The sequence below is a fragment of the Trachypithecus francoisi genome, unplaced genomic scaffold (genome assembly GCF_009764315.1).
Source record: "Trachypithecus francoisi isolate TF-2019V2 unplaced genomic scaffold, Tfra_2.0 Lachesis_group3, whole genome shotgun sequence".
NCBI classification, from domain to species: Eukaryota; Metazoa; Chordata; class Mammalia; order Primates; family Cercopithecidae; genus Trachypithecus; species Trachypithecus francoisi.
This window is the reverse complement of record NW_022681468.1, coordinates 130,144,972-130,172,970: the sequence shown is the minus strand read 5'-3', so window position 1 is coordinate 130,172,970 and position 27,999 is coordinate 130,144,972. Positions and strand designations below refer to the sequence as shown.

Genomic DNA, 27,999 nt, shown 5'->3' with positions numbered 1-27,999 from the left:
TGTCATCCAGGCTGGAGTGCACTGTCGCCATCATGGCTTTCTGCAGCCTTGACCTCCAGAGCTGGGATGATCTTCTCACCTCAGCTTCCTGAGTAGCTAGGACTACAGGTGCCTGCCACCATGCCCAGCTAATTTTTTATGTGATTATTATTTTTTAATAGAGATAGGGTTTTGTCATGTTGCCCAGGCTGCTTTTGAACTCTTGGGCTCAAGGGATCCTCCTGTCTCGGCCTTCCAAAGTGTTGGAATTACAGGCATGAGCCATTGCACCTGGCCAATGCTTTCAGTTCTTTTACGTATGTACCCAAAAGTGGAATTGCTGGATTATTTGGTAAATATACATACATACATACATACATACATATATATTTTTTATATTTTTTTACTTTTTATTTTTATTTTTTAAGATGGAGTCTTGCCCCATTGCCCAGGCTGGAGTGCAGTGGCACAGGTATAGCTCACTATAGCCTCGAACTCCTGGGCTCAAGCAATCCTCCTGCCTTGGCCACCCAAGTAGCTGGGACTACAGGTGCATGCCACCACACCTGGCTAATTTTTTTGGTGCAGACAGGAGTCTCTATGTTGCCCAGGCTAGTCTCTAACGAGTGGCCTCAAGCAATCCTCCCGCCTCAGCCTCCCAAAGTGCTGGAATTACAAGTGTGACCTGACATGCCTGGCTGGTAATTCTATTTTTCATTTTTTGAGGAACCATCATACTGTTTTCCTTAGTTGTGCGAGTTATCTCACCAATACTGTACAAGAATTGCAATATGTCTATATTCTTATCAACACTTGTTTTTTTTTCCCCTGCTAGTAGCCATCCTCGTGGGTGTGAGGTGACCCTCAGTATTTTTAAGATTTTATTTCATTGTCTTCTAGCTGCATAGCTGTTAACAAGTAGTCTTTGGAAATCACTATCTTTGTTTTTGTGGGCATGAAGTGTCTCTTACCTCTGACTGCTTTTAAATTTTTTCTCTCTTTTTTTTTTTTTTTGAGACAGAGTCTTGCTCTGTCGCCCAGGCTGGAGTGCAGTGGTGCGATCTCAGCTCACTGCAAGCTCCGCCTCCCGGGTTTACACCATTCTCCTGCCTCAGCCTCCTAAGTAACTGGGACTACAGGCGCCCACCACCTCGCCCGGCTAGTTTTTTGTATTTTTTAATAGAGACGGGGTTTCACTGTGTTCGCCAGGATGGTCTTGATCTCCTGACCTCGTGATCCGCCCGTCTCGGCCTCCCAAAGTGCTGGGATTACAAGGTTGAGCCACCGCGCCCGGCCTAAATTTTCTCTTTATCACTGTTTTTCAGCAATTAGATTTTGATGTACTATGGTTATCCTGCTTGGAGTTAAGCTTACTTGTTGTTGGTTTATAGTTTTTATCAAATTTGGAAAAACGTGGCCACGGTCTCCTCAATTTCATTTTTCTGCTCTCCCTTCCATATAGAGCCACTTGATATTATTCCAAAAATCTCTGAGGTTTGGTTCCTTTTTTTCTGTAGTTATATTCTCTTTGTGCTGTATTTTAGATAAAATTTGTTTTTCTTCAGTTTCACTGATCTTGTTTAGTATCTAGTCTGCTATTCAGTTAAATTTTCTTTTCATATATTGTATCTTTCATCTCTAGAAGTTCTGCTTTTTAAAAAAATCTTTCATTTTTCTCATTAAGTACTTGTATTAATACAAAAACATCTGTTTTAACATCCTTGTCTGCTAGCTCTATCACCCCTGTCATTTCTGTGTTTGTTCCTGTTCACTATTTTTTGTCCTCCTTATGGTCACATTTTCCTGCTGCTTAGCATGTCTAGTAATTTTTTTGTTAGATGCAGGACATTGCAACTCTTAAGTTATTGAGGATCTGGACTTTGTTTACTTGTGTTGGGCTTCATTTTGGCAACTATTTGTGGAACAGTGTGATCCCCTTGAGTCTGTTTTCAGCTTTGCTAGGGGGAATTTAAGTCAAGCAGCCTTCATTCAAGGGATATTGATGCCTGCTACCAAGGCATGACCCCTCTGGGGTCTCTAATGTCTTGGGAGATTACAGAGGACTCTTCCCTCTGTCATGCCCCAGTGTGAGCTTCGGGAATTGCTGTTACCAACTCCCCACTCTTAGCTTGGCCTAGTGGAGTGTCACTGCTTCTATGCAGCCAGGCACTCAGTAAGGACTTGAGGAGACCAAGGTATAGATTCCTGGAGGTTTTTTTTTCCCTCCACAGTGGTCTCCTTTCTAGAAATCTGCTTGCAGCTTCAACTATCTCACCTTCCCTCAACTCTGCGAGGCTGTCAGCTTCTGTTTTGGTTTCCTTTCCCTGTGCCTGCAGCGTGGATATTGCCTCCATGAAGAGAGCTGGGATGATTACAGGGTTCATCCTATTTTTTTCCTTCCTCAGGGATGACAGTCCTGTCACAGCTGCCTGTGGTCCAATATATGGAAAACATTTGTTTCATATACTTAATCTACTTTTCTAGTTGTTTATAGAAGTTAAGTCTCATCTTTCTTACTCTGGCATGACTAGATGTGGAAGTCTGCAGATAGAGTATTCATATCAGGGACTAGAAGGGAGTAGAAGCAGGAAAGAGAAATGCACAAAGCTTCTGTGTCCATCCCTTAACTTGGCCAAGGAATCAGTGCTGCCCATGTGTCTCCAGAAGTAGAAAGAACACCTTCACATCGCTGCCTCCAGGCAAAAGAACCAGTTTTGAAGCCTATTTCTCTTGGAACAGAATTTCAGGAAGTTCACAGAATTAGATAATATGAGTTGGGATATTCAAGAGAAAATTCTGTTGACCATATTTCTACACAATGCTCTTTTGAGCTAATTCCCACTAAATACTTTGCTGCGTGTTGCCAATTTCCTGTACCTCTTATTAGGTGAAATGCTTTGCCCTAAACCTCTTGCAGGTTCTGCCTCCTTATGTACTAGAAAAATAAGATCCCATTCTTTTTTTTTTTTTTTTTTTTTTGAGACGGAGTCTCGCTCTGCTGCCCAGGCTGGAGTGCTGTGGCCAGATCTCAGCTCACTGCAAGCTCCGCCTCCTGGGTTCACGCCATTCTCCTGCCTCAGCCTCCCAAGTAGCTGGGACTACAGGCGCCCGCCACCGCGCCCGGCTAGTTTTTTGTATTTTTTAGTAGAGACGGGGTTTCACCATGTTAGCCAGGATGGTCTCGATCTCCTGACCTCGTGATCCGCCCGTCTCGGCCTCCCAAAGTGCTGGGATTACAGGCTTGAGCCACCGCGCCGGGCCTAAGATCCCATTCTTACTGCAGCATGCAAAAAATAGATGGATGAATAGTCATCAAATTAGAGAATATTTTAGGATAGATTGACAAAACAAAAGCTACAAATTAATTCTGGAGGCTCTGTAAGGAGATGGCAAGTAATCATCCAGAGCAGCTAAAACTATTATGAGACTTTACTATCCATGTTGTCCTACTATGATGGCATGTACAGGACCTACATGCCATGATAGTTAAGACAACATGGACAAAGGAAACAAGCCTCAAATATAGTATGTTAGGCTAAGTGCTGCACATTGCAGGAATTGATTTAAAAAAAATCTCAGAATTGACTGGGCATGGCGGCTCATGCCTATAATCCCAGCACTTTGGGGGGCCGAGGCAGGCGGATTATCTGAGGTCAGGAGTTCAAGACCAGCCTGACCAACATGGTGAAACCCCGTCTCTGCTAAAAATAACAAAATTAGCCGGGTGTGGTGGCGCTTGCCTGTAATCCCAGCTAATTGGGAGGCTGAGGCAGGAGAATTGCTTGAACCCTGAAGGCAGAGGTTGCAGTGAGCTGAGATTGTACCATTGCACTCCAGCCTGGGCGACAGAGTGAAACTCCTGTCTCAAAAAAAAAAAAAAAAAACAAAACTTTGAATTTTTTTTTGAGATGGGAATCTTGCTCTGTCACCCAGGCTGAAGTGCAGTGGTGCCATCTTGGCTCACTGGAACCTCTGACTCTTGGGTTCAAGCGATTTTTGTGCCTCAGCCTCCTGAGTAGCTGGGATTACGGGTGCCCACCCAGCCAATTTTCATACTTTTAGTAGAGACAGGGTTTCACCATGTTGGCCAGGCTGGTCTTGAACTCCTGACCTCAAGTGATCCACCCACCCTTGGCCTCCCAAAGTGCTGAGATTACAGACATGAGCCCCTGTGCCTGGCTGAACATTTTAAACATATATTCAAATAACAAGATGGGTATAATGAATTTCATTTACCTATTAACTGAGCTTCAACAACTATCAATGCATGGTCCATTTTGTATTACTGAAATCCATCTTCCTGCCCAATTATTTTTGAAGTGCTAAATGCCATTTCATTAAAAATTTTAGTAGTAAGCATTGATTTTTAATCTTTTGTGTTCTCATTTAACTGCATATAGTGTGCCTGTAGGTGAGTAGTAGCAGGGACTTATTTATTTTATTACTTTTTGAGACGGAGTCTTGCTCTGTCACCCAGGCTGGAGTACAGTGGCGCTATCTCAGTTCCCTGCAACCTCGGCCTTTTGGGTTCAAGCCATTGTCTTGCCTCAGCCTCCTGAGTAGCTGGGATTACAGGTGCATGCCACCATGCCCAGTTAATTTTTGTATTTTTAGTAGAGATGGGGTTTCACCATGTTCGTCAGGCTGGTCTCGAACTCCTGACCTCGGGATCCACCAGCCTCAGCCTCCCAAAGTGCTGGTATTACAGGAGTGAGCCACTGTGCTCGGCTAGCAGGGACTTATTTAAAGGTGCTTAAATAACAATGCTATAAATGACAGCTTTTATTTTCATATAGTCTAGTTTTATAATTTGGGGGGTTTTATACTCAGTTTTCCTCCTGATTGGATTTTTGGTCCTGGAAAGGTGAATCCGTGTCTGGGTCTTAATTTTCTTGTGCGCTGAAAAAGGAGGTTGAAGTCACTGGATCATCTTTGACGTTCCATTCAGCTTTGAAAGGTTCTGATCTGTGACCATGGGTTAGCATCTTGGCCAGTAAATTCTGACAAATGTTCATTATGTATGTTAACCTGAACTCCAGGCTCCAGTTTTCACTGGAATTTGAACTTCCCTGATCTGGGCTTTCTCATTCCCGTAATTACATCCCTAAACCAGTCTGATTTTTAACTTCTGCCTGGATACTCCTATCTTTCCTGCATATTTCAGCTTTGTTTCATGTATCTCCCATCCTCAAAGACCTCTAAAGGCCTTTTGATAATTTCCCTGCCCAGCTTTCAAGGCCTCCTGTAATCTGCTCTCATACTAAAAAATCAACTGTATTTTCCACTTGAATCCAAATTTCATAACTAATGTTACAAATTGCTTCCCCAGTTGATCCAGATATATCATTTTAAATACATGTACCTTAAAAATGTTCAGAATTTTACAATTAGTATAAATTCGTGACCCAGTCAAACCTGAAGGCAACAAATCAGTGTGTTGCGAGTGACTGATCATCTACTGAGAAGAAACATTTTCTTTCTCCCCATGTGGCTGAATGTAAACCATAATAAGCCAATCAGTCATCAGTCTGGCATTAAGCCCAAGGAAGAGGCTATTTTTTGTTCACTCTTTGGGTGTTAAAATAGCAAATAGCTGTGAACCTAGAGGACTGACTCTACACTATCACAAAAAGCTCAGCTTTCTTTTCACTCGTAATCTTGAAATAGGTGAATTAATGGATTTGTTCCTCTTCCGCATTAATAGACAACTAAGATTCTTTTTTTAAGTTTTGCGGTACATGTGCAGGATGTACAGGTTTGTTATGTAGGTAAACGTATGCCATGGTGGTTTGCCGTACCTATCAACCCATCATCTAGGAATTCAGCCCAGCATGCATTAGCTATTTTTCCTAATATGCTCCCTCCTGCTATGCCACCCCCTGACATGCCCCAGTGTGTTATTCCCCTCCCTGTATTCATTGTTCGGCTCCCGCTTATAAGTGAGAACATGTGGTGTTTGGTTTTCTGTGCGTTAGTTTGCTGAGGATGATGGCTTCCAGGTCCATCCGTGTCCCTTCAAAGGACATAATGTTGTTCCTTTTTATAGTTGCATGGTATTCCATGGTGTGTATATACCACATTTTCTTGATCCAGTCTACCATTGATGGGCATTTGGGTTGATTCCATGTCTTTGCTATTGTGAATAGTGCTGCAATGATGAACATACATGCATGTATGTGTAATAAAATGATTTATATTCCTTTGGGTATATACCCAGTAATGGGATTGCTGGGTCAAATGGTATTTCTGGTTCTAGATCTTTGAGGAATCAACAGGCAACTAAGGTTCTATCACTGAAACCTGTGGCCAGCTGGGAGGGCACAAACTGATACATGCACTTGCTGTGACCCTTTTAATTCCAGTGGTTTGAGTAACACTATGGTAAGATTGGAAGACACACCACAGTGCAAGTGTCAGTCATGTGATGTGTACGCGAAAATTAGAAATGACAGGAGGAAATGCCAGGCTTTGACTTCTGCTCCTCTGCCCAGGCAAAAGTGTATTTATGTATGATGGCTACGCTAAATATGAAAACTGGTTTCAATGGATGAAATGTAGAAATCCAGGTGTATTCCATACTGGTTACCTAAATGAGTACTGTAACATTATAACTGACTCACCTTCGGTCAGCCTGAAACCAATACCTGTCCCATCACAGAGATGGTGTCCCACTAAATAATGCTGAGCAAAGCTCTAGATACAGAGCACTTCATAGTACAGAGCTATGTTTAAAGTCTGGGCTGGGCATGGTGGCTTATGCCTGTAATCCCAGCACTTTGGGAGGCCGAGGCAGGTGGATTACCTGAGCTCAGTTCTAGACCAGCCTGGGCAACACGGTGAAACCCCGTCTCTACTAAAATAAATAAGTCAGGCATGGCGGCATGTGCCTGTAATCCCAGCTACTCGGGAGGCTGAGACAGGAGAATCTCTTGAACCTAGAAGAGGTTGCAGTGAGCCAACATCGTGCCACTGCACTCCAGCCCAGGTGACAGAATGAGACTCTATCTCAAAAAAAAAAAAAAAAAAAGAGTCTGGATTGAACTCCATATTCTACTGCAATAGCGGTTTTCTAGTCTGTGTGCCTGGCATATTTGGATTTGGTAAGCATTTGTGAGAATACTATTCAAAGGTTAGCTGTAATACAAAATAAACATATCTGAATGATTATCCTGCCCTCCTCTGGGAGAAACATGTATTACTGTCTCTGTTCTCAAAAAGGTTTATATTCTGTCCTTTATTGTTTTTTCATGAATTTTTGAGACAGAGTCTCACTGTCACCCAGGCTGGAGGGCAATAGCATGATCTTGGCTCACTGCAACATTCGTCTCCCTGGCTCAAATGTTGATGCTCCCACCTCAGCCTCCCAAGTAGCTGGAACCACAGGCATGCACCATCACGCCTGGCTTTTTTTTTTTTTTTTCTCTTGTAATTCTTAGTAGAGAGGGATCTCATCATATTGGTCAGGCTGGTCTTGAACTGCTGAGCTCAAGCAATCCACCTGCCTCGGCCCCCCAATGTGCTGGGATTACAGGCGTGAGCCATCGTGCCCAGCCTTTTCATGTATTTAAACCACTTATTTATAAGAGGTCAGAAAGGAAAAAATATGGATTACACTCAAGATATAACTGGGTTTAAGTTTTGGAGGATGGGTAGGATTTTGATGCTGACAGGAAAGGCATGAAAATTGGAGGGAACAGCAGAACCAAACATTAAAAAATCATAGGTCTCTGGTTTCTTTCTCAAGCTTAACTGGAGCAGACTATGTAATGGGTAGTAGTGGAGGTCAGGAAGGGAACATGGAAATACATGCATAGAATGAGTTGGAGGATGAAACAATTTTATTTTCGTTGTAAGGACAGTCTATGTTGATCAGGCTGGTCTCATCCTCCAGCCTTGGCCACCCAAAGTACTGGGATTATTTACTTACAGGTGTGAGCCACCAGTAGCTAGCCAAAAAGTTATGAGAGTCAAGGACTGCAGTGGCATGCTGACGTAACAACTGCAGGAGCATCCAGGTAACAGCAAAAATCTTTTACTCCAATTGGGTCAATTCAGTTAACCATGTAAGAAACTCCTCACCTAGGGTCAAATATGCTACATCTGTATTTCTGCAAGCACAATCCAGTGACATAAAGTCTAATGTATCATGTACATGATAAAATATGAAATTTGGATCAATATGGTGAATTGAAATAATTTACCTGTCATATGGTGGGACTATTTTGTGGTTTTTTCCCCCCCCTTCCTCATGTTACCTGGTCTAAGAACGAAAGGTTTTTGGTTTTGTTTTTGCTATGATTGTCTAACTTTGGTTTTGTATTTTAAAAAGCAAGGGATTTTCTTAATAAAATTCCATCCAGAATTTTTCTTTTTTTTTTTTTTTTTTGAGACAGAGTCTCGCTCCGTTGCCCAGGCTGGAGTGCAGTGGTGCGATCTCGGCTCACTGCAAGCTCCGCCTCCCGGGTTTACACCATTCTCCTGCCTCAGCCTCCCGAATAGCTGGGACTACAGACGCCTGCCACGTCGCCCGGCTAATTTTTTGTGTTTTCGGTAGAGATGGGGTTTCACCGTGTTAGCCAGGCTTGTCTCGAACGCCTGACCTCAGGTGATCCACCCACCTTGGCCACCCTAAGTGCTGGGATTACAGGCGTGAGCCACCATGCCTGGCCCAGAATTTGGTTTTGCCCCTGCTGATGCTTTCATCAGGTAAAGTTGCAACTGACAAAACTAACATGACTTTATTGAAATTAATTTCTGAAAGAGCATCATGTTCCTTGCAAAGGAAATGAAGAAACGCATTATCTTCATATTGCTACCTTAATAGTTTCACCAGTTACTACTCAGAGTTTTAAAATGAGTTTATTAAAGAAGGTTCTTAGGAAGGCAACAACTTTTGTCATTAAAAAAAAGTCTTTTTTTTCATGCTGTATAATAAAGGTGATGTAAGAGGCTACAGAGTTATAAGTTTCTTTCTACTGGAAGTCTCTGGTATAGCACAGTGTGGTCATTTCTGCAATTCTAGAATAAATAAAAAGTCTCTTCTATGCTTCTCTCCAAAAGCAATGAATAACAGAAGATGGCATAAAAAAGCCATATTTTTTCTATTCATTCTGTAGTATTGGAGCCAGTATCTAGGAAACAAAAGAGAAAGTAAATTCAAGGAGCAATTTAATTTTAAAATTAACTATTTTAAGACTATCAGAAATGAGAACGCAGAACTAATAGTGGTGGTGGCTTGAGGGGTGAGGAAGAATAGAAGGTTTAAGCAGAGATACAAAGATGCTTAGCTCCTCATTCATACTGGAGTAAAACCAAGTTGAACTACATTTGGTTCACGTAATTGTTATATAACACTTTTTTTTCCTCCAGGTCTTTTACTGTCCCAAACTTTTTTTAAGACAGAGTCACACTGTGTTGCCCAGGCTGGAGTGCAGTGGTGTGATCTCAGCTCACTGCGCTCTCCACCTCTCAGGTTCAAGCAATTGTCCTGCCTCAGCCTCCCGAGCAGCTGGGATTATAGGCGGGCGCCATCATGCCTGGTTAATTTTTGTATTTTTAGTAGAGATGGAGTTTCACCATGTTGGCCAGGCTGGTCTCGAACTCCTGGCCTCAAGTGATCTGCCCGACTTGGCCTCCCAAAGTGCTGGGATTACAGGCGTGAGCCACTGCGCCTGGCCTACTGTTCCAAACCTCTAACACTGGATTCTTTTCTGCAGCTATAAAGTAAATGGAATACAATTTAAGCTTTCCCTGAGTGAAGATCAATTACTACACTGTGAAGCAGGAGAAAATCCTCAAAAACTACTGTAATAAACAAGGCCGATCTGCTACTCCTCATCTGCTGAAGTTTGGAAAACAATCTTGTACAGTAAAGAGCAACACACACTAAGGACTACCACACGGGAGTGCCTATCAGTAAAATAGATACCTTTACATGGATTCTTTTGATATTATATATCAGTATTTTGTTCAGAGGCTTTATTTACTGACTTTCTGGTTCTCGGTATGGTTCAAATGACTGAAGCTGACACTACTTATAATCAACATCTGTTCTGTCCAATACAGTAACCACTGGCTAATGGATTTAAAGGAGTTTTAAAAAGACCCAAATATAACACTGTTCCTTGCTGTAATGACAAAGATGTATCTGATGACTATAATAAAAAGTTAACTATGCCCAAAGTTCTTAGAATGATTATTCCTAGGTAACCTTCTGAACTATATATAACAAGTCACCAACAGTAACATTGCTAGGTTCAGAGACTTTCTGATATCTGGAAGAGACTATTTCTTTAAAAAGGGCTGAAGGTGTAATTTTTATATAGCCACTAAAAATCAGGCTTAAGTGCAGGGGCTCAGGTGTGTAATCCCAGCACTTTGGGAGGCTGAGGTGGGAAGGTCGCCTGAGCCCAGGAGTTTGAGACCAGCCTGGGCAATACAGCAAGACTCTGTCTTTAAAAAAAAAAAAGAAAAAAGAAAAAATGGCTTAAGGGTAGTAAACTCAGTGAAAAATGTATTTACAAATGTCTACATATACACACATTTTTGCAAAAAAAAAATAGGCTATATAATCAACAGGATAGTTATAACACCATCATCAGGTAGTGTTGTAGAGAATGTCTTTCTTCTATGTGCTTTTTTGTATTCTCTACATTTCTTCAGTGATTGATTAGCCATTTCTTTGGAAGTGCAAAATATATAAAACAAATCCAACTCAAACAGGGAAATGGAGAGTATTACTTTCTACATTTCTTTCTCTTGCTTTTCAAAACTCCCTCTTAAAGAGCAGCAGTCTTTTCTATTCACTTTCTAGACTAGGTGCTCTTAATACAAATGGTTCAGATTATAAAGTATATTTAAAATATAATTAGCAAAAAGGAAATAACTAATCATGAAACAGAAATTAGAGGTGTATAGCTTTTGAAACATTTAAGGACCTGAAGAAGTTCCTAGGTCTGGTGTGAGAAGTTCACTTGCACGTGTCATATTTAACAGATTAGATGAATATTTACCATCATTACTCCAAAGTTCTTATGGTTAATTAAAATCCTGTTTAAAATATAACTCTTTAAATATACGGGTATCCAGCAACATAGAAACCACATGATTGTCAAAATTCTTAAAGGTGTCTGAAAAGCCTGATAAACACTTAAAATTTGTAATGGAAAATAGAGAAGAAATGCTTATTTGCTTATTTTTTTTTCCCCACACAAATCCAATCTTGGTAAGTAGTCTACATCATTTGAAATGTATCCACCTAAAGTCAGTAAGAGCACTGTTTGAGATACATAATTCAGAATTTAGTTGAGATAGAAGCCTGGACTGTATCTGAGAGTTGATCACTGGGCCATTTTCCCCCTTAGGCTTTTCATATGGATGCAAATCTGCTAAAGGCTCATAAAAACAAGGTTTCAAGGAGCTTTGCTTTCACAGAAATAAGGCAGGCACTTACTTTTACCATCACAGGCTACAATTTTCACTTTATCCACTTTAATAAGTTCTGTCACCTCTCTGAATTCAACATCATTCAATACAAAAGTCCACACATTGTCGCAGAATCTGTACGTATTTAGAGAGCCCTTTAAAACAAAACATTTAGAAATACCATGAAATGTTTTTTCCCCTCACATTTTTCTCCAAAGCAATTTAACAGATCTTGGCTACCAAGAACATAATTGTTAATAAGTTTAATGCTTAAGATTTTCCTTAACTTTAATCCCAGCTACTTAAAACAAACAAAAGCCAGACAAATTTGCTAAGGGAAGAGTTCAAAAATACTTTAGTTGGCACTCTGTATTTTCAGTCTCCATTCCAAATTACTTACCTGAAATATAAAGAAAAAACAAAAACTTGTGTTTGTATTTCTACTGCCCTCATGTGGCTAAATTATGAAAGGTCATTCAAATTATTATGTAAATATTTGTTAAAAATTACATATTATGTATGTTAATTCTCCAAATGTACAAAAGCAGGGACTTCCTAGAAACACTAAATTTTAATCCTGTGACTTGCCTCAGATGCATTACTGTATTAGTCACTATGTCTACAACATTCATTGTCCTGAGAAACTTATAATTTATTCATACGTATTAAAAAAAAATTTTTTTGAGACGGAATCTCGCTCTGTTGCCTCGCTGTAGTGCAGTGGTGCAATCTTGGCTTACTGCGACCTCCGCCGCCCGGGTTCAAGAGATTCACCTGCCTCAGCCTCCTGAGTAGCTGGCACTACAGTAGCCCAAAACCACACCCAGCTAATTTTTGTATTTTTAGTAGAGACGGGGTTTCACCATGTTTGGCCAGGATGGTCTCAAACTCTGATCTCAGGTGATCCACCTACCTCAGCCTCCCAAAGTGCTGGGATTACAGGCGTGAGCCACCACATCTGGCCTATGTAATTTTTTTTCTTTTTTTGAGACCGAGTCTTACTCTGTTGCCCAGGTTGCAGTGCAGTGGTGCGATCTTGGATCACTGCAACCTCCACCTCCCGAGTTCAAGCTATTCTCCTGCCTCAGCCTCCTGAGTAGCTGAGATTGTAGGTGTAAGCCACCACGCCTAGCTAACTTTTGTATTTTTAGTAGAGACAGGGTTTCACCACGCTGGCCAGGCTGGTCTCAAACTCCTGATCTCTCAGATGACCTGCCCGCCTTGGCCTCCCAAAGTGCTGAGATTACAGGCGTGAGTCACTGCAACAGCCTATTTTAATATTTTTTTAAAAATAGAGACAGGATCTTGCTATGTTGGCCGGGCTAATCAAACTTCTGCCCTCAAGCAATCCTCCCACCTTGGCCTCCCAAAGTGCTGGGATGACAGGTGTGAGCCACCATGCCCAGGACACATTCTTCTAATTATGTTTTATGTTTTCTTTGTTTTGTTTTTTTAAAGTAGGAATATATACTTGAGCATCAAAAGGAAATTATTTTATTTTATTTTTGGAGATGGAGTCTCATTCTGTGGCCCAGGCTGGAGTGCAGGGGTGCAATCTCAGCTCACTGCAACCTCTGCTTCCTGGGTTCAAGTGATTCTCCTGTCTCAGCCTCCAGAGTAGCTGGGACTACAGGCGTAGGCCACCACGCCTGGCTACTTCTTGTATTTTTAGTAGAGATGGGGTTTCACCATGTTGTCCAGGCTGGTCTCAAACTCTTGACCTCAGGTGATCTGCCCACCTTGGCCTCCCAAAGTGTTGGAATTACAGGCGTGAGCCACAATGCCCAGCCTATTTTTATTTTTTGGGATGGAGTCTCACTCTGTTGCCCAGGTTGGAGTGCAGTGGCGTGATTCTGGTTCACTGCAACCTCTGTCTCCCAGGTTCAAGCGATTCTCCTGCCTCAGCCTCCCAAGTAGCTGGGATTACAGGCATCTGCCACCACGTCAGACTAATTTTTGTATTTTTAGCAGAGACGGGGTTTTGCCATGTTGGCCAGGCTGGTCTTAAACTTCTGATCTCAGGTGATCTGCCCACCTCGGTCTCCCAAAGTGCTGGGATTAAATGTGTGAGCCACCACGCCCGGCTGGAAATTTTTAAAAAGAATGTGATGAAAGTCGTGCATGGACACTAGCAGAATACAATTAAAACCTGAGATAAACACATGCGCACATATAGTCACACAGGAAATTTAGTATGCAACACTTAAAATGCCTGAAATCTTCAACTCAGAAACAAACCACCAAGCACACAAATGCTCCCTGCAATATTATTGTAATAGCAAAAATTGGATTCAATCTAAATAGTCTATCAAGTGAGAATGATTAAGGAAACTGATGGCTATGAATGAATGAATGTAATAAACGAATAATTACTGTGTGCTAGACTATGCTGGCCTCTGCGGATACAATGGTAAGCACAGGTCCCTGCCACTGGTGAGCTGAGTTTAGCAGGGAGATCATTAAAACAAGTAAATATGTAGTATAACAGTGCTATGAAAGAGTAAGTTAGTGGGTACTGTGAGTAGAGCAAAGGTACTCAAGGGTATGGAGGACACAAGGCAGACAGCTTCTCTCAAAAAGTGAAGTTTAAGTTGAGTACTAAAGAATAAGAGTCAACGGAGAGGAGGGATAATGGAAAGAAAGACAAACACTTGGAATGGGGTGGTCAATTCCAGAAAACAGAACGCGTCAGGAGGTCCTAAGATAAATGAGAACCTTGGAAAACCTTTGCCCCATCCTAATGGTAATGGGAGGTCAGTGAAAGATTTTAAGCAGAAGAGTCTGATCACATTTGCAGTTTTGGTAATGACATAAAGAATAGATTAGACAGGAGTATGACTAAAGGAAGTAAGACCAGCTATGAAGCTGATGTCTGTTAGCTGCATGAATCAGAGAGGTGAAAGTGGCTTTACTACAGTAATAATAAAGGGATCAATAGAAATGGAGAGACTTTAAAAGGTAGGACCGCTAGGAATGGGCAACTATAAATATGGTGGGGTTGGGGAACAGTGAAATCCATGGTAACTCCCAAGCTTCTGGCTTGAATGTCAATGCATTCACAGAAAAACCTGGTTTGGGAGTAAAGTTAAATTTGGAACTTGTTGAATTTCAGGTATATCTAAGTCATGATGTCCAATAAGTAGTTGGAGTATAGCAGAAAGCATGAGAACACAATATTTACTTTAACCAAAGCCAGAGGGTTGGATGAGACCAAGGATAGTGGGGGCACTCTATAACCCTAAGAAATACCAACAATTAAATGATAAGCAGAGACAGAACTACAAAAGAGTCTGAGAGTAACAGGCCAGGGAATAGGAGAAAAGCTCACACAGTATGGTTTCAAAGGAAATAGGGGTTTTAAAAAAAGAATAATCAATAGCACTACAAATGATGCATTAGATTTAGCAAAAATAACTTGGGAACAGCAATTTCAGTGGAGTGATAAATACATGGAAAATCATCCAGGATTAAGGGAAAAAGACACAAAATTATAAACCTATAAAATATATTTGAAAATTAGATCTGCTCATTTGCTAGTCTGAGCCTCTGGAAAGCTAAACAGCTAGATGCCAAACGCAATGTTCATTTCCAGCATCCTGAATGTATGTGTAATCCATGATCTTAAGAGTGTGTACAATATTACTGGCCAGGTGTGGTGGCTCACACCTGTAATCCCAGCACTTTGGGAGGCTGAGGTAGGAGAGTCACTGAGGCGAGGAGTTCAAGACCAGCCTGGCCAACATGGTGAAACCCCTACATAAATATAAAAATAAGGCAGGCATGATGGTGGGTGCCTGTAATCCCAGCTACTTGGGAGGTTGAGGTTGGAGAATCGCTTGAACCTGGGAGGCGGGGGTCACAGTGAGGTGAGATCACGCCATTGCACTCCAGCTTGAATGACAGAGTAAGACTCCGTCTTAAAAAAAAAAAAAAAGAGGTGTGTATATTACTTTCTTTTTTTGAGACCGAGTCTTGCTGTGTTGCCCAGGCTGGAGTGCAGTGGTGCGATCTCGGCTTACTGCAACCTCCACTGCCTGGGTTCAAGTGATTCTCCTGCCTTGGCCTCTGAATAGCTGGGACTACAGGCATGCGCCACGACCACACCCAGCTAATTTTTGTATTTTTAGTACACACGGGGTTTCACCATGTTGGTCAGGCTGGTCTTGAACTCCTGACCTCAGGTGGTCTGCCTGCCTTGGCCTCCCCAAGTGCTGGGATTACAGGCATGAACCACTCTGCCTTGCCTTACTTTCTCTTTTTAAAAATGTGTAGTCTTTTATCCCTCGCCACCCTCCTACCCTTTCCCCAAAGTTCGTTCGCAAAGTCATATAATTCTTATGCCTTTGTGTCCTCAGAGCTTAGCTTGCAGTAAATTACTTTCATTGAATAATGTTATGTAAATAATTTAAAGCAAGTTATTGGGATTTATGAGCCAGTATGTGAGTATTCACTTATAAATATAAATAAAGCATTTTAGATGTAGACTGGAGTGAAAAATCTTCCATATCATATGCTGAAATTCCATTAGTTGCAGTATAAATTTATATACTTCATTTATTTTACTGCAAAAATAAAATGCTATAAATCTTGACTGAAAGATATTAGATAAAAGTTATTAAATGCCTTCCAATTGTAGATGAAAATTAAGTTGACAATATCAAAGAGCACATTAGCTAGGTAACTTTTGAGACAACAAATGTTTTTAAAGTTAAATGTAAGAGATTGATCTTTTTAGAATAATTTGAACTAGAATCTCTAACATGAAATAAGCTTTAAATCTTTTTAGAATAATTTGAACTAGAATCTCTAACATGAAATAAGCTTTTCTGTATACAATTTTTAGTTATTTAAATATCTTGCTTTTTTACTCTCTTCATTTGAAAGTCAGAATCCATTTAGTATCTCTAGTATAAAAACTACGTTTATATATATGTATACAGTATATATACACATATACTCTATAATTACAAACATTATATAATATATACATGTCTTTCAGTTTCTGTGTATATATAATTATAAATATAATTTATATGTGTTTATACATATATACATACATATAGTTTTTTTTTTTGAGGCAGGGTCTAGCTGTGTCACCCAGGCTGAAAGGAAACGGCATGATCATGGCTCACTGGAGCCACAACCTCCTGGGCTCAAGTCACCCTATCACTTCAGCCTCCCGAGTAGCTGCGACTATGGGCACACCATCACACCCGGCTACGTTATTTATTTATTTGTTTGTTCGTAGGGACAGGGTTTCACTGTATTTCGCAGGACTGGTCTTGAACTGCCCTCAAGTGATCCTCCCGCCTTGGCCTCCCAACCCGCTGGGATTACAGGCTTGAGCTGCCTGATAATTATAATTTTCAAAGTGAAATTCTGAATTCTTTAAATTCAAAAAGTTCCTTCTATAAGAAGATATTTGGCTTTGGTCAAATATTACTTTTAACACTTAATCATTTGGCCAAATTGTATCTTCAATGCACTTTTAATAAATACATTTTTGGTTTTACATGTATCCACAATTGGGCAACATGTTTTCGGTTTTTTTTTTTTTTTTTGAGATGCAGTCTCATTCTGTCGCCCAGGCTAGAGTGCAGTGGCGTGATAATTGGCTCACTGCAACCTCCGCCTCCTGGATTCAAGCAATTCTCCTGCCACAGCCTTCCAAGTAGCTGGGACTACACGTGTGCACCACGTCCAGCTCATTTTAGTAGAGACGAGGCTTCACTGTGTTGGCCAGGCTGGTCTCAAATTCCTGACCTCAATTGATCTGCTCGCCTCAGCCTCCCAAAGTGCTGGGGTTACGGGGCATGAGCCACCGTGCCCAGCCTTAAAGAACATCTTGAAAGTTATATAATAAATGTTTGTTACAGAAACATCAAAACACAGTGAAAAGGAAACCTTCAGTTTTGTTAGAAGGGCTATTTTTCTTGATCACTAAATCTTATTTTTTGGGGGTATGGCATTCAATCTTTTAATGCTTGTTTAATTACTGTTTGAAGTCAACACTATAAAGTTTAAGTAACCATTACTTTTATCTATGGGAATATGTTCTCCCAAAAACATACAATGGCTCCTTAAAACCCTAGTTATGGCTGTGTGGGGTGGCTCACACCTGTAATTCCAGCACTTTGAGAGGCCAAGGCAGGCGGATCATCAGGTCAGGAGTTCGAGACCAGCCTGGCCAACATGGTGAAACCCCATCTCTACTAAAAATACAAAAACTAGCTGGGCGTTGTGGCATGCGCCTGTAATCCCAGCTATTCAGGTGGCTGAGGCAGAAGAATCGCTTGAACCCAGGAGGCAGAGGTTGCAGTGAGCCGAGATTGCGCCACTGCATTCCAGCCTGGGTAACAGAACAAGACTTCGTCTCAAAAAAAAAAGAAAACAAAATAAAAGCCTAGTTATACACACTACTTCAATCTGAATTTTCTCCCTAAAAATTAATTCAGTTCAAGCTCCATGGTACATATATTTAGATTTTTTTACTAATAAATTAAAACATATAAACGATTAAAACCTTAGCTCTCATACTTAAGAGGATTTTCTCCTATAATACTCTACTAAATAATTTCACTTATATGGAACCCATAAAAGGATTTAAAACAAAAAACAATTTAACATGCTATATAGAACTATTCTATTCTTGTAAAGGATGCTTCTCACTGCTAGGTCAGCAAATTATAAACAAAAAATATATACTTAAATTTGATCTAGCAAAATGGCTCTGAAAATTAGATATTTCTAACTATTATCTCTTTTGTCTCGGCCATATGCTACCCTAAGCTAAACAGAATGTCATTTGCAAACATTCTGGACTTAAAATTGATCAAGTTGGCTATAACCCAGGAGTAGGGTGATAAAAGCCTGAGCTAGAATAGCAGCAGCAGGAAAATAAAACGAAAGAATGGAAAAGTCCTGATCAAGGCTGAGAGCAATTATATATATAGCTTTTGGAAAATAGACAAAATTTACAAAACACTGTGCAAGATAAATGTAAACGTCAAATTACTTTAACTCTACCTAAAGAAATCCAAACTAGAAACCTACAATAATGCACCTAGAAGATGACTAGTTAGGCGTTGTGAACTACACTGCCTCTGATAAGTAGTCCACCACCTTTCTTTTCTTACTAGAGCAAAATTTATGTATTAACATGGATCATCTGGGCAGACTTCTGCATATGGGTATATTTAAAAAACACAAACTAATTTTGGCAGAATAATTACTGTTAAAAATTCATGGATCCACCAGTCAAATTATATCGTCTTGAAGGCATATTTTACTCCAGATAATTTTTTGGCACATGAAACTGATATATGAGATTTATTTAAGTCAAATGGGGTTTTGTCTATCTTGTTCATCTCTGAGTATCTAGAACATGCCTGGTATATTTTCTTTTCATCTCTGTGTATCTAGAGCATACCTAGTATGTTAATAGACACTCAAACTGTTTATTGAATGTTTAAGTACCAAATAAAGTAGGCAGATGTTAATTAATGATCAAATTTTGGTTGTTAACCATATTTTAACCTTCTTTTGACCATATTTATATAGGTTATGCCTTATAATACAATATAAGCATAGTTAAATAATAACCAAACATCATCATATACTATATGAGTCCATCAATACCATAATGTGGTAAAATTATTTCTGTTGCACCATGACTCTTTCAATGGGCCCTTAATCTGAAGTTATCAGGAAATTGAGAGAGCTAATTTTATCCAGCTTTGGATTACTACTATTCAAAGTATAAGTGACTCAAGTGAGACCAAGCTACCAGAATAGTCTGTTATCTATCACTAGAGGCCAGGTTTTTTATCAGCCAAGTTACCTAAGAGTAGGAGGGAGGCAACATGAAGTTTCTAGAAATAACTCTACTTCCCTTGAACGGGGAAAGGCCAGAGTTTGAAAACCGTAACACAACCTTGGGGATTACTCTGCCACTTACCTTTAATCCTGCAGATAATATTTCAGGTGTTTGGAATCTCAGTAACTCTTCAGGGAAGGTAGCCAAACATACAAAGGCTGATTTATGAAACAATGAAATAAAAACCTAAAAACATCTCTGTATCTCACATTAAGTGGACCAACTTAGTATAATATATAGTTGATTGAAAAGTATAATTTAGTTATTATAAAACAAATTCCAAAAACTGATAAAAGCCACCTCTTCCTATAATTAACAAATATGTAGGGGTCCTAAAAAAAAAACACTGTTTTAACAACCATTGGTATAGGCTTCTAGATTCAGGAAAATATCCTTACCCTGAAATTGACTCTGTTCCTGACCCTCTGAGCCAATGCTGAATTTATAGCCTTATCAAACTGAAGTAGAACTTGAAGGGCAAGTTGGGGGGTGATCTGTTGAGACTGAGAAAAGGTAAAGGTCATAAATCCCCTTAGGCAAGAACATTAAAGACAAAGTAAATAAAAATATACAAATTATCATCTAAAATTTAACTGAGGTTAACCAAAGCCTCTAAACTAGAATTCCTTTATCTCCTTTGCCATAACTGATGAAGTAGCAAAGCTTGAAGATATCTTTTGTACTATCTTGACACAAACAATCTTGAAAACATGCAGTGATGTTACAAAGCCAGAAGAAAACTTTGTCTTTTTTTTTTTTTTTTCCTTTTTTGTGAGACGGAGTTTTGCCCTTGATGCCCAGGCTAGAATGCAGTGGTGTGATCTTGGCTCACCACAACCTCTGCCTCCTGGGTTCGAGCGATTCTCCTGCCTCAGGCTCCCAAGTAGCTGAGATTACAGGTGTGCGCCACCACACCCGGCTAATTTTGTATTTTTAGTAGAGACAGGGTTTCTCCACATCGGTCAGTCTGGTCTCTAACTCTTGACCTCAGGTAATCCACCTGACTTGGGCTCCCAAAGTGCTGGGATTACAGGCGTGAGCCACTGTGCCCGGTCGGAAATACTTAATATGTTTTTATTTGGGAGAATTATATAGAAGGGTTAATTCTCTCAAAATTGAAATATAAATTCAGACTTGTAAATCTCAGAAGACTTTATTAAATTGGACAAAATTACCTTAAAGCTAAAAAGAATTATGACTTTCTTCCCTAAATTTGAGAAGGGGAAAACCAACAATCTCAATTTTTATGTTGAACAAAAATTTTTGAAGATTTAACTTTATTTATTTAGAGGCAGGGTCTTGCTCTATCACCAAGGCTGGAGTGCAGTGGTACCATCCTAGCACACTTAAGCCTCAAACTCTTGGGTTCAAGAGTTTACTCAGCCCCCTGAGTAACTGGGACTATAGACATGCGCAACCACACCAAACTAATTTTTTTATTTTTTGTGGAGATGGGTGGTGGCTATGTTGCCTAAGCTGGTCTCAAACTTCTGGCCTCAAGCGATCCTTCCACCTTGTCCTCCTACAGTGCTGGGATTAGAGGTGTGAAACACTGCACATACCCAGACTTAGCTATATTTAATGATATCATTCAATCATATTTTGTGTCCTGTTGTCAGGACAGTGTAATAAACAAGAATTTAAGGTTATTTGATCAGTGTTACTGACTTGCTGGGTCAAAGAGTCCAAGATATTTTACCTCATATCTCTTTGCTTAAGTGATATGACAAGAATTACTGTAAACTCATCTAGATAAAAATGTTTGACTTTTAATTCAGTCTCCCACCTGTATGAGCTCATCTAGGCTCTCCTGAAGACTGTTTCCCAAAGTGGTATTTCTGTATAACTGATATGCCATGGCTTAGGAGGAAGAATTTGCTTTTCTTATTCAAGCTTGCATTGATGTCCTAAAAATTTAATATAAAATCGTTAAAAAAGATCATACTGTAACATCATAAATTATGTATATAATATTGTCTACCTCAAATATTCTCATATAGAACTAGGAGAACGCTTAATGGTTGCAAATTACTATATAATCATTTAGAATTACAAGGAATAGCTACAAATGATTTTCCAGTTTTTTTCCCTGTGATTTTGACATAGGCATTCATATTCCTTTATGCAGTATAGATGTTATATTTATTAAAATGTCTTTTCCATTTCCTTCAAATATCTGCCTTCTGACTTAGTCTAGAATTTTCCATGTACTGTCCTTTCTACCTGCTGTCAAGTCACTGGTAAATTCTTCAGCTCATATATGCATGTCTGCCCCTTTATTTTCCTGTTCTCTCTAAATTCAGTATTCACAGAGTGCCTACCAAGAGGATGGCACTGTGACGGGTTCCAGGGAGAAGATGATGATTAAAGACATGCTCCCAAATCCTAAAAATTTATACTCTAAAGAATATAACATACATACAAAAAGATTAAATTCAGTATAAGAACTGTGATAAAGATACAAAGCATACCATGGAGGCTGCCTGTAGACTGAGCTGGCTCAGAAAAGCTTCCAGGTTCTTTAAGCTAGACTTTAGCCAAGCAGAGGAGGGAAGTCATTCCAGAGGCTGACAGAATAGAATAAGTAAAGCCATGGAAGGATGAAATGTTTGTAGGGAAAAACATAAACTGTTCTACATTATCAGGGCATAAGTATGAACAGGGAGTGGCAGGAGATGAAGCTGAAAGAGACAGCATAGATCGAATTGTTTGGCAGGACAGGAGCAAACAGTGGGGAGCCACTGAAGCATTTTAGTCAGGAAAGGTCAGACAGCTGGGCTTGAGTGCGAGATTTAGAAACAGATGAGGGATGGGGGCTCGAAAAGAGTGGCAGCAGTACAGAGGAAATAAACATTTACTGAGCTTCCACTACACGTCAGGTGTAAGATCTTGACCTCATGGCATTTTCAGTCTGGAGATGGATGGGGGAAAATACATTTGAGGAGCAATCATCAGGTAAAACTCAGCAAAAATAACGGGTAGCCATCAGTCCTTACATTTCATACCTTGCTAGCATTGGATACAAGAGATCATTTCTGCCTTCTTGAGACATATCTTTGGCTTTGAGACACTACTCTCAGTTCTCTCATGTCACTGGATACCACTGTATTTCTTATTTTCTTTTGCTGGTTCCTCCTCAGCTCCCTGACTTCTAACTGTTGAACTGCCCTAAGTTTTCTTGGGTCCTTTATCCTCCACATACTTTACTCCCTTAGTTACCTCATCCAGACTTATGGCTTTAAATACCATCTACTATCTGGTGATGACTCCCAAATTTGTATCTCTAGCCCTCAATTCTCCCTTTGTACCCATATATAAAACTGTCTGCTTGACATTGGATAGAAGTATCAAGTAGGTAGCTCAAATTCAATTTGTCAAAAACCATGTTCCTGATGCTACTCTTGCAAATATGCTCTGTCCTCAATCTTACCTCAATAAACAGTAAATCTACTCTTCCTGTAACAGCTCAAAAACCTTAGAGTCAAGAGTAACTTCTTTCTTACTTGGCATCCATCAGCCAACCTTTCAGCTCTTCCTTCTAACTATAGCCAGAATCTGACAGCTTCTGCCATCTTCAATGCTATTACCCTAAGTCACCATCATCTGTCACCAAAGTTAATGTGATAACTCATGGTCTCCTTATTTCCACTCTTGCCTATTCCAACCTCACCCTCATAGCAGCCACACTAAGACTTCAAAACATAAGGCAAATCACATCACTGGTCTATTCAAAACCACCAATGGCAACATCCCATCTCACTGAAAATCAGAGTCCCTGGTTTGGAAGGCCTATGTGATTTGGGGCCCCCAGTACCTACTTCCCTATCTTCACCCACTCACCCTCCCACTCTGCTGTGGTCATAATGGTCCCCTGCTGTTCTTTGACATGGGAAGCATGATCCTGCTCGAAGGCCTCTGTGGTGGTGGTTCTTTTTGCCGACAGTATTCTTCCCAGATACCTGCATAGTTCACTCCCTCATTTGATTCAGATCTCTGGGTCAAACACTACCTCATCAGAAAGGCCTTCTATAATCAACCTATAAGAAATAATTACCTCCCTTCTTCCTCACACTGCTTTCTTTTCATTCATACCCATAACTGAAGCTGACATATATACGCTTATTCTGTCTCCATCTACTAAAATAGATGACCCAGTGAAGACAGGGACTTTTGTTCAGTTACTTATTTACCAACTAGAACATATGTAGTATGCATTATTTGTTGAGTGAATTATTTGGTAGTATGTCAGAGTGCTAATATATTAGAAATATCTCAGTACGACACAAAGAATTCCACTTTACTGAGGAAACTGAAGCAATAACTTCCAGACTCACAGCCACATCCAGCTACCTACCAATAGCTATACAGGCTAAGCATTCCTTATCTGAAATGCTGGAGACCTGAAGTGTTTTGGATTTTAGAATATCTGCATCGTATATACTTATGGGTTGAGTACTCCAAATTCAAGCTCTGAAATGTTCCAAAGAGCATTTCCTTTCAGTGTCATGTCGGTGCTCAAAATTTTGGATTTTGGAGCATTCTGGATTTGGGAAGCCCAACCTGTACCCATATACTCTGCCTCCCTGTCACTATAGTTGAACTTTATACCTATATTTATCTAAATCCAATCCTTCTACCTTTGTATTAGGGATTGTCTTCTAGTTCACTCAAGAATATTGTTCTGACAATTCAGTTGTTACTTCTCTCCCTCACCATCAAATTCTCCCTCTCTGTGGATCATTTTCATTAGCAAACAAATAGGTGGCTACTTCTCCCACCTTAAAAAGTAAAACAAAACAAAAAGCCCTGAATCCACATCCCCTGCTGGCTACACCCTATTTCTCAGTTCCCCTTCGCAGCAAAATCCCTTGTCTGTATTACTGTCTCCCAATTCCTTTTTTCCCATCTTCTCTTAAGCTCATTTTTGCCTCTAGCACTCTAAGGAAACAGGCTGGGGAAGGTCATCAATGGCACTGCTAAAGCTAATTCTCTAGCCTCCATCAGAATATTGGACACACCTGATTACTCCCTCCTCTTTCGTAAAGGATCTTAGCTTGTTTTATGGGACACTGGCCTTTTTGGATTGTCCCAACCTACAAGTTCATCCTTCTTAATATTGTTTGCTGGTTGATCCTATTTTCCCTAAACTCTAAATATCACAGGACACAGTCCTTGGTCCTCTGCTGCTGTCTACACCCATTCCTTACTGGTAACATTTATTCTCATGGTTTAAATGCCACAATTGATCATCCCTAAATTCATACAGCATAGAACTTCTTACTCCTGGATCTAGCTGCCTACTCAACATCTCTACTTGTCACCTTTTGCATCGTGGCTTAAATAACTCCATGCTTTTACAAGCTTGGGCAAACCTTTGAAGTCATCCTCCACTTCCTCTATCTCACTCACCATATCTAATTCCTAGCAAATCCTGTACGGCCTACCTTCAAAATAAATTCAGAATCCAACCATTTGTCACCATCTCTACGGTTATCACCCTGGCCTGGGCCACTCTTGTCGTCATCTGGATTACTGCAAAAATCTCCTAAATGATTTCCCTGCTTCTACACTCACCCCTACACTCTAATCACAACTCACAGCCACCAGGTGATCTTCTAAAACTTCAGTTAGAACACACCTCTCCTCTATTCAAAATCTCCCATGGCTTCTATCAGCCTTTACAATGATCCGGCTACCCATGATCTCTGACTTTATCTTCTTGTCCCTCCACCCCCAAAACTCTTGCTCATCCCTCTCCTTGCTATTCCTCAAACATGACAGGCTTAAAAGCCTTTGTATTGGTTTTCCTATCTGCCTGAACGCTCTTCCTGGTATTTACTTAGCTAATTTTCTTAATTCCTTCAAGTCTTTGCTCAAGTAACACCTACTAAATGAGGCTTAAACTAACCACCATCATCTTTAAAATACCAGTTCCCACCTCCACTCTGGAACTTTCCCGTACTCCTTTATCTTTCTTTTTTTTTTTTGATAGCACCATCACCTTCTAACACCATTATATATTTATTTTACATTTATTTTCTGCATCCACTAATAGAATGTAAGCTCCATGAGAGCAAAGCTTTTTATTTTGTTCATTTAAGTAAACTAGGCGTCTAGAACAGTACCTGGCACACAATGGGAGCAAAAAAAAAAAAAAATCTGTTCAATAAACAAAGGCAGATAGCAGTAAGTATAACGTGTATGTGGGAGGGGAGAGGGGGTTAAAAAGGGCAAGAAATCCCAACAGGGAGATAAAAACTTTACAAAGTAGGAATACAGAATCGTGCATCGTGTCCCATTGGACAAATTTAAGAGTTTATCTAGAAAACAGTTATGTGTTATTTAAACATTTGTTAAAATGACTGATTTCAATGTTCTTACATTCTTTAAAAATTCCTTGTGTTCTAATCTTTTAGACGTGGTATCAGCCACAGAAATTTATTGTTCCCTTGTTTTGCAGTTCAGAAAATTATAAGTTTCCAAACTGGGAAGTAACTCGTCCTAGCATTTTTTGATTAAACCACCCAGTTTAAAATTCGTTCCTTTTGTCGGAGTTCGCACGAAGAAAGCTGGAAGGCAGACTTCAAACAACAAGCTATAAAGCACAGGAAGGAGACATTTAAAAAAAGCTCTCCGAAATTCGGCAAAACTCACAGGGCGCTATTGGATGCTTTAAGACATTCACCTGGCTGAAAACACGGTGGTGGGCTGAGGACCTCTCCTAGGTGGGTTCTGTGGGCGCCCCGTGGACGACGAGCCTCCCGCGCGGGACGAGACCTTCCCCGCCGCCTCGCCGCCCTTCTCCGGTGCCGGCCGCGGGGCCTTGCCGGGCAACGGTCGGTAACGGGCCGATCCCAGGAGCGACGGGCCCTCAGAGACTACCCGACCAACGCACCCAGACTCCGAAGAGGCGGCAGGGAGAGCGGCTCTGCTTCCCTCCCTAACCCTGCCCTCCCTAACCCACTACCTGTGGGGAAGGCGCTTCCCGCCGCGGAGCGGAAAGAAGCCGCCACGAGCCTGGCAGGAGGTTCCTACTTCCCCGACCACCTCTCCAGCCGCCGCAGAAACCGCAGAATTGGGCGGCCGACCCGGAAGTGCTAGCGGAACCCGGAAGTGACACCCGCCAGGGGGCCGGGAGCCCCGCCCAGCCCTGCTCTCGCCCGCCACTCAAGCCTTGTCAGGGAAGGGCGTGGAGATGGAAGGAGGGGCGTTGGGCTGGAGCCACAAGCCTTAAAGTGGTGGACAGGCGGTGGGCACTGCTCGAGTAATTCACCAGGTTTACTAAATCGTTCCTAAGGGACTTATAATTTTTAGAGACTAATCTTCTCCACTGTTAGATGCACAAGAAATGTAGGGCATTCATATTTCATGCCGGAAGTGTGTTCAGAGTAACACTGTTGAAGACCTCGCAGACGAATTCTGAAAAGATTATAGTAGGGGCCGGGCGCGGTGGCGCACGCCTATAATCCCCAGCACTTTGGGAGGCTGAGGCGGGTGGATTACCGGAGGTCAGGAGAGTTCGCAACCAGCCTAACAAGGTGAAACGCCCCCCCGTCTACTAAATACAAAAGAACTATCCGGGCGTGGTGGCGCGTGCCTGTAATCCGAGCTACTTGGGAGGCTGAGGCAGTAGAATCGCTCGTACCTGGGAAGTGGAGGTTGCAATCAGCTGAGATCGCTCCACTGCACTCCAGCCTGGGAAACAAGAGCGAAACTCCGTCTCAAAAAAAATATATATATATAAAGCAGGGCATCTTCTTTATCCCTCGAAACAGGGCTGCAATCCATTTAGGCAGGCAAAGCTTTTAGTCTGTGACTGGTTCATAAATAACTTTTAATTTGAGAGAAGTTATATTTAAAATTTGCATCTAATATGCAAGAGAAATACTTCAATATGAATTTCGAGTTTGCAAAATCAAACTATTTTAGGTGTCAGGGTGCATGGTACACTAACTGGCTTAAATGCAGCAGTAATGTGTAGAGCAGTTTATCCTACAAAAATCGCTGAATAGTGATTAAAGAGTGCGTGGGAAAAAAAAAAAACCCACAAAAAACCCACAAAACATTTACCAAGTGGTATCAGCTGGAACCTGAGCAGGTCTATGAACTAAACAAGTTCTTATTTAAGCTATGTTTTCATTTTAAGCCACTCATGGTTTCATCCTTGGCTTCCCCATTAATTAAAAAAAATTCTCAACTATGAAACACAAAGTTTCATTATTGTTTTTATGTTAAAATAAAGCAGGCTGGGCCAGGCGCGGTGGCTCACGTCTGTAATCCCTGCACTTTTGGGAGGCCGAGGCGGACAGATCACGAGGTCAGGAGATGGAGCCCATCCTGGCTAACACGGTGAAACCCGTCTCTACTAAAAAAAAAATAGAAAAAGTTAGCCGGGCGTGGTGGCGGGCGCCTGTAGTCCCAGCTACGCAGGAGGCTGAGGCAGGAGAATGGGGTGAACTTGGGAGGCGGAGCTTGCAGTGAGCCGAGATGGCGCCACTGCACTCCAGCCTGGGTGACAGAGAGAGACTCCGTCTCAAATAAATAAATGAATAAATAAATAAATAAAGCAGGCTGAACTCTCTAATCCCCAAAGAATAGAAGCACTCAGACTACAGAAAGGGAACCAAGTGTAGAGGTCTGAAGCTATTTAAGGGGTTTATAGGATAATTCAAAGCAAAAATTTAGTAGCATAATGAAAGAAAAATGTGATAAAAAGACAA

General features: G+C 40.9%; 1 protein-coding gene across 5 annotated transcripts; it reads right to left on the bottom strand.

Annotated features, from left to right (window-relative positions):
* Positions 1-8,819: 8,819 nt before the first annotated feature.
* On the bottom strand, positions 8,820-26,400 carry GTF2A2 (general transcription factor IIA subunit 2). Of its 5 annotated transcripts, none has more exons than XM_033189914.1 (6): positions 26,247-26,389; positions 25,661-25,874; positions 21,066-21,186; positions 19,678-19,782; positions 11,432-11,558; positions 8,820-9,110 (listed from the first exon to the last, which is right to left on the bottom strand). In XM_033189914.1, exons 3-6 carry the CDS (start codon positions 21,135-21,137, stop codon positions 9,085-9,087), a joined length of 330 nt encoding a protein of 109 aa, XP_033045805.1. In that variant the 5' UTR covers positions 21,138-21,186; positions 25,661-25,874; positions 26,247-26,389; the 3' UTR covers positions 8,820-9,084. The 5 variants fall into 5 exon arrangements, with proteins under 5 accessions (XP_033045805.1, XP_033045806.1, XP_033045803.1 ...); XM_033189915.1 differs by lacking the exon at positions 26,247-26,389 and adding an exon at positions 25,965-26,238; XM_033189912.1 differs by lacking the exon at positions 25,661-25,874 and having other exon boundaries at positions 26,247-26,400.
* Between the last annotated feature and the right edge of the window lie 1,599 nt (positions 26,401-27,999).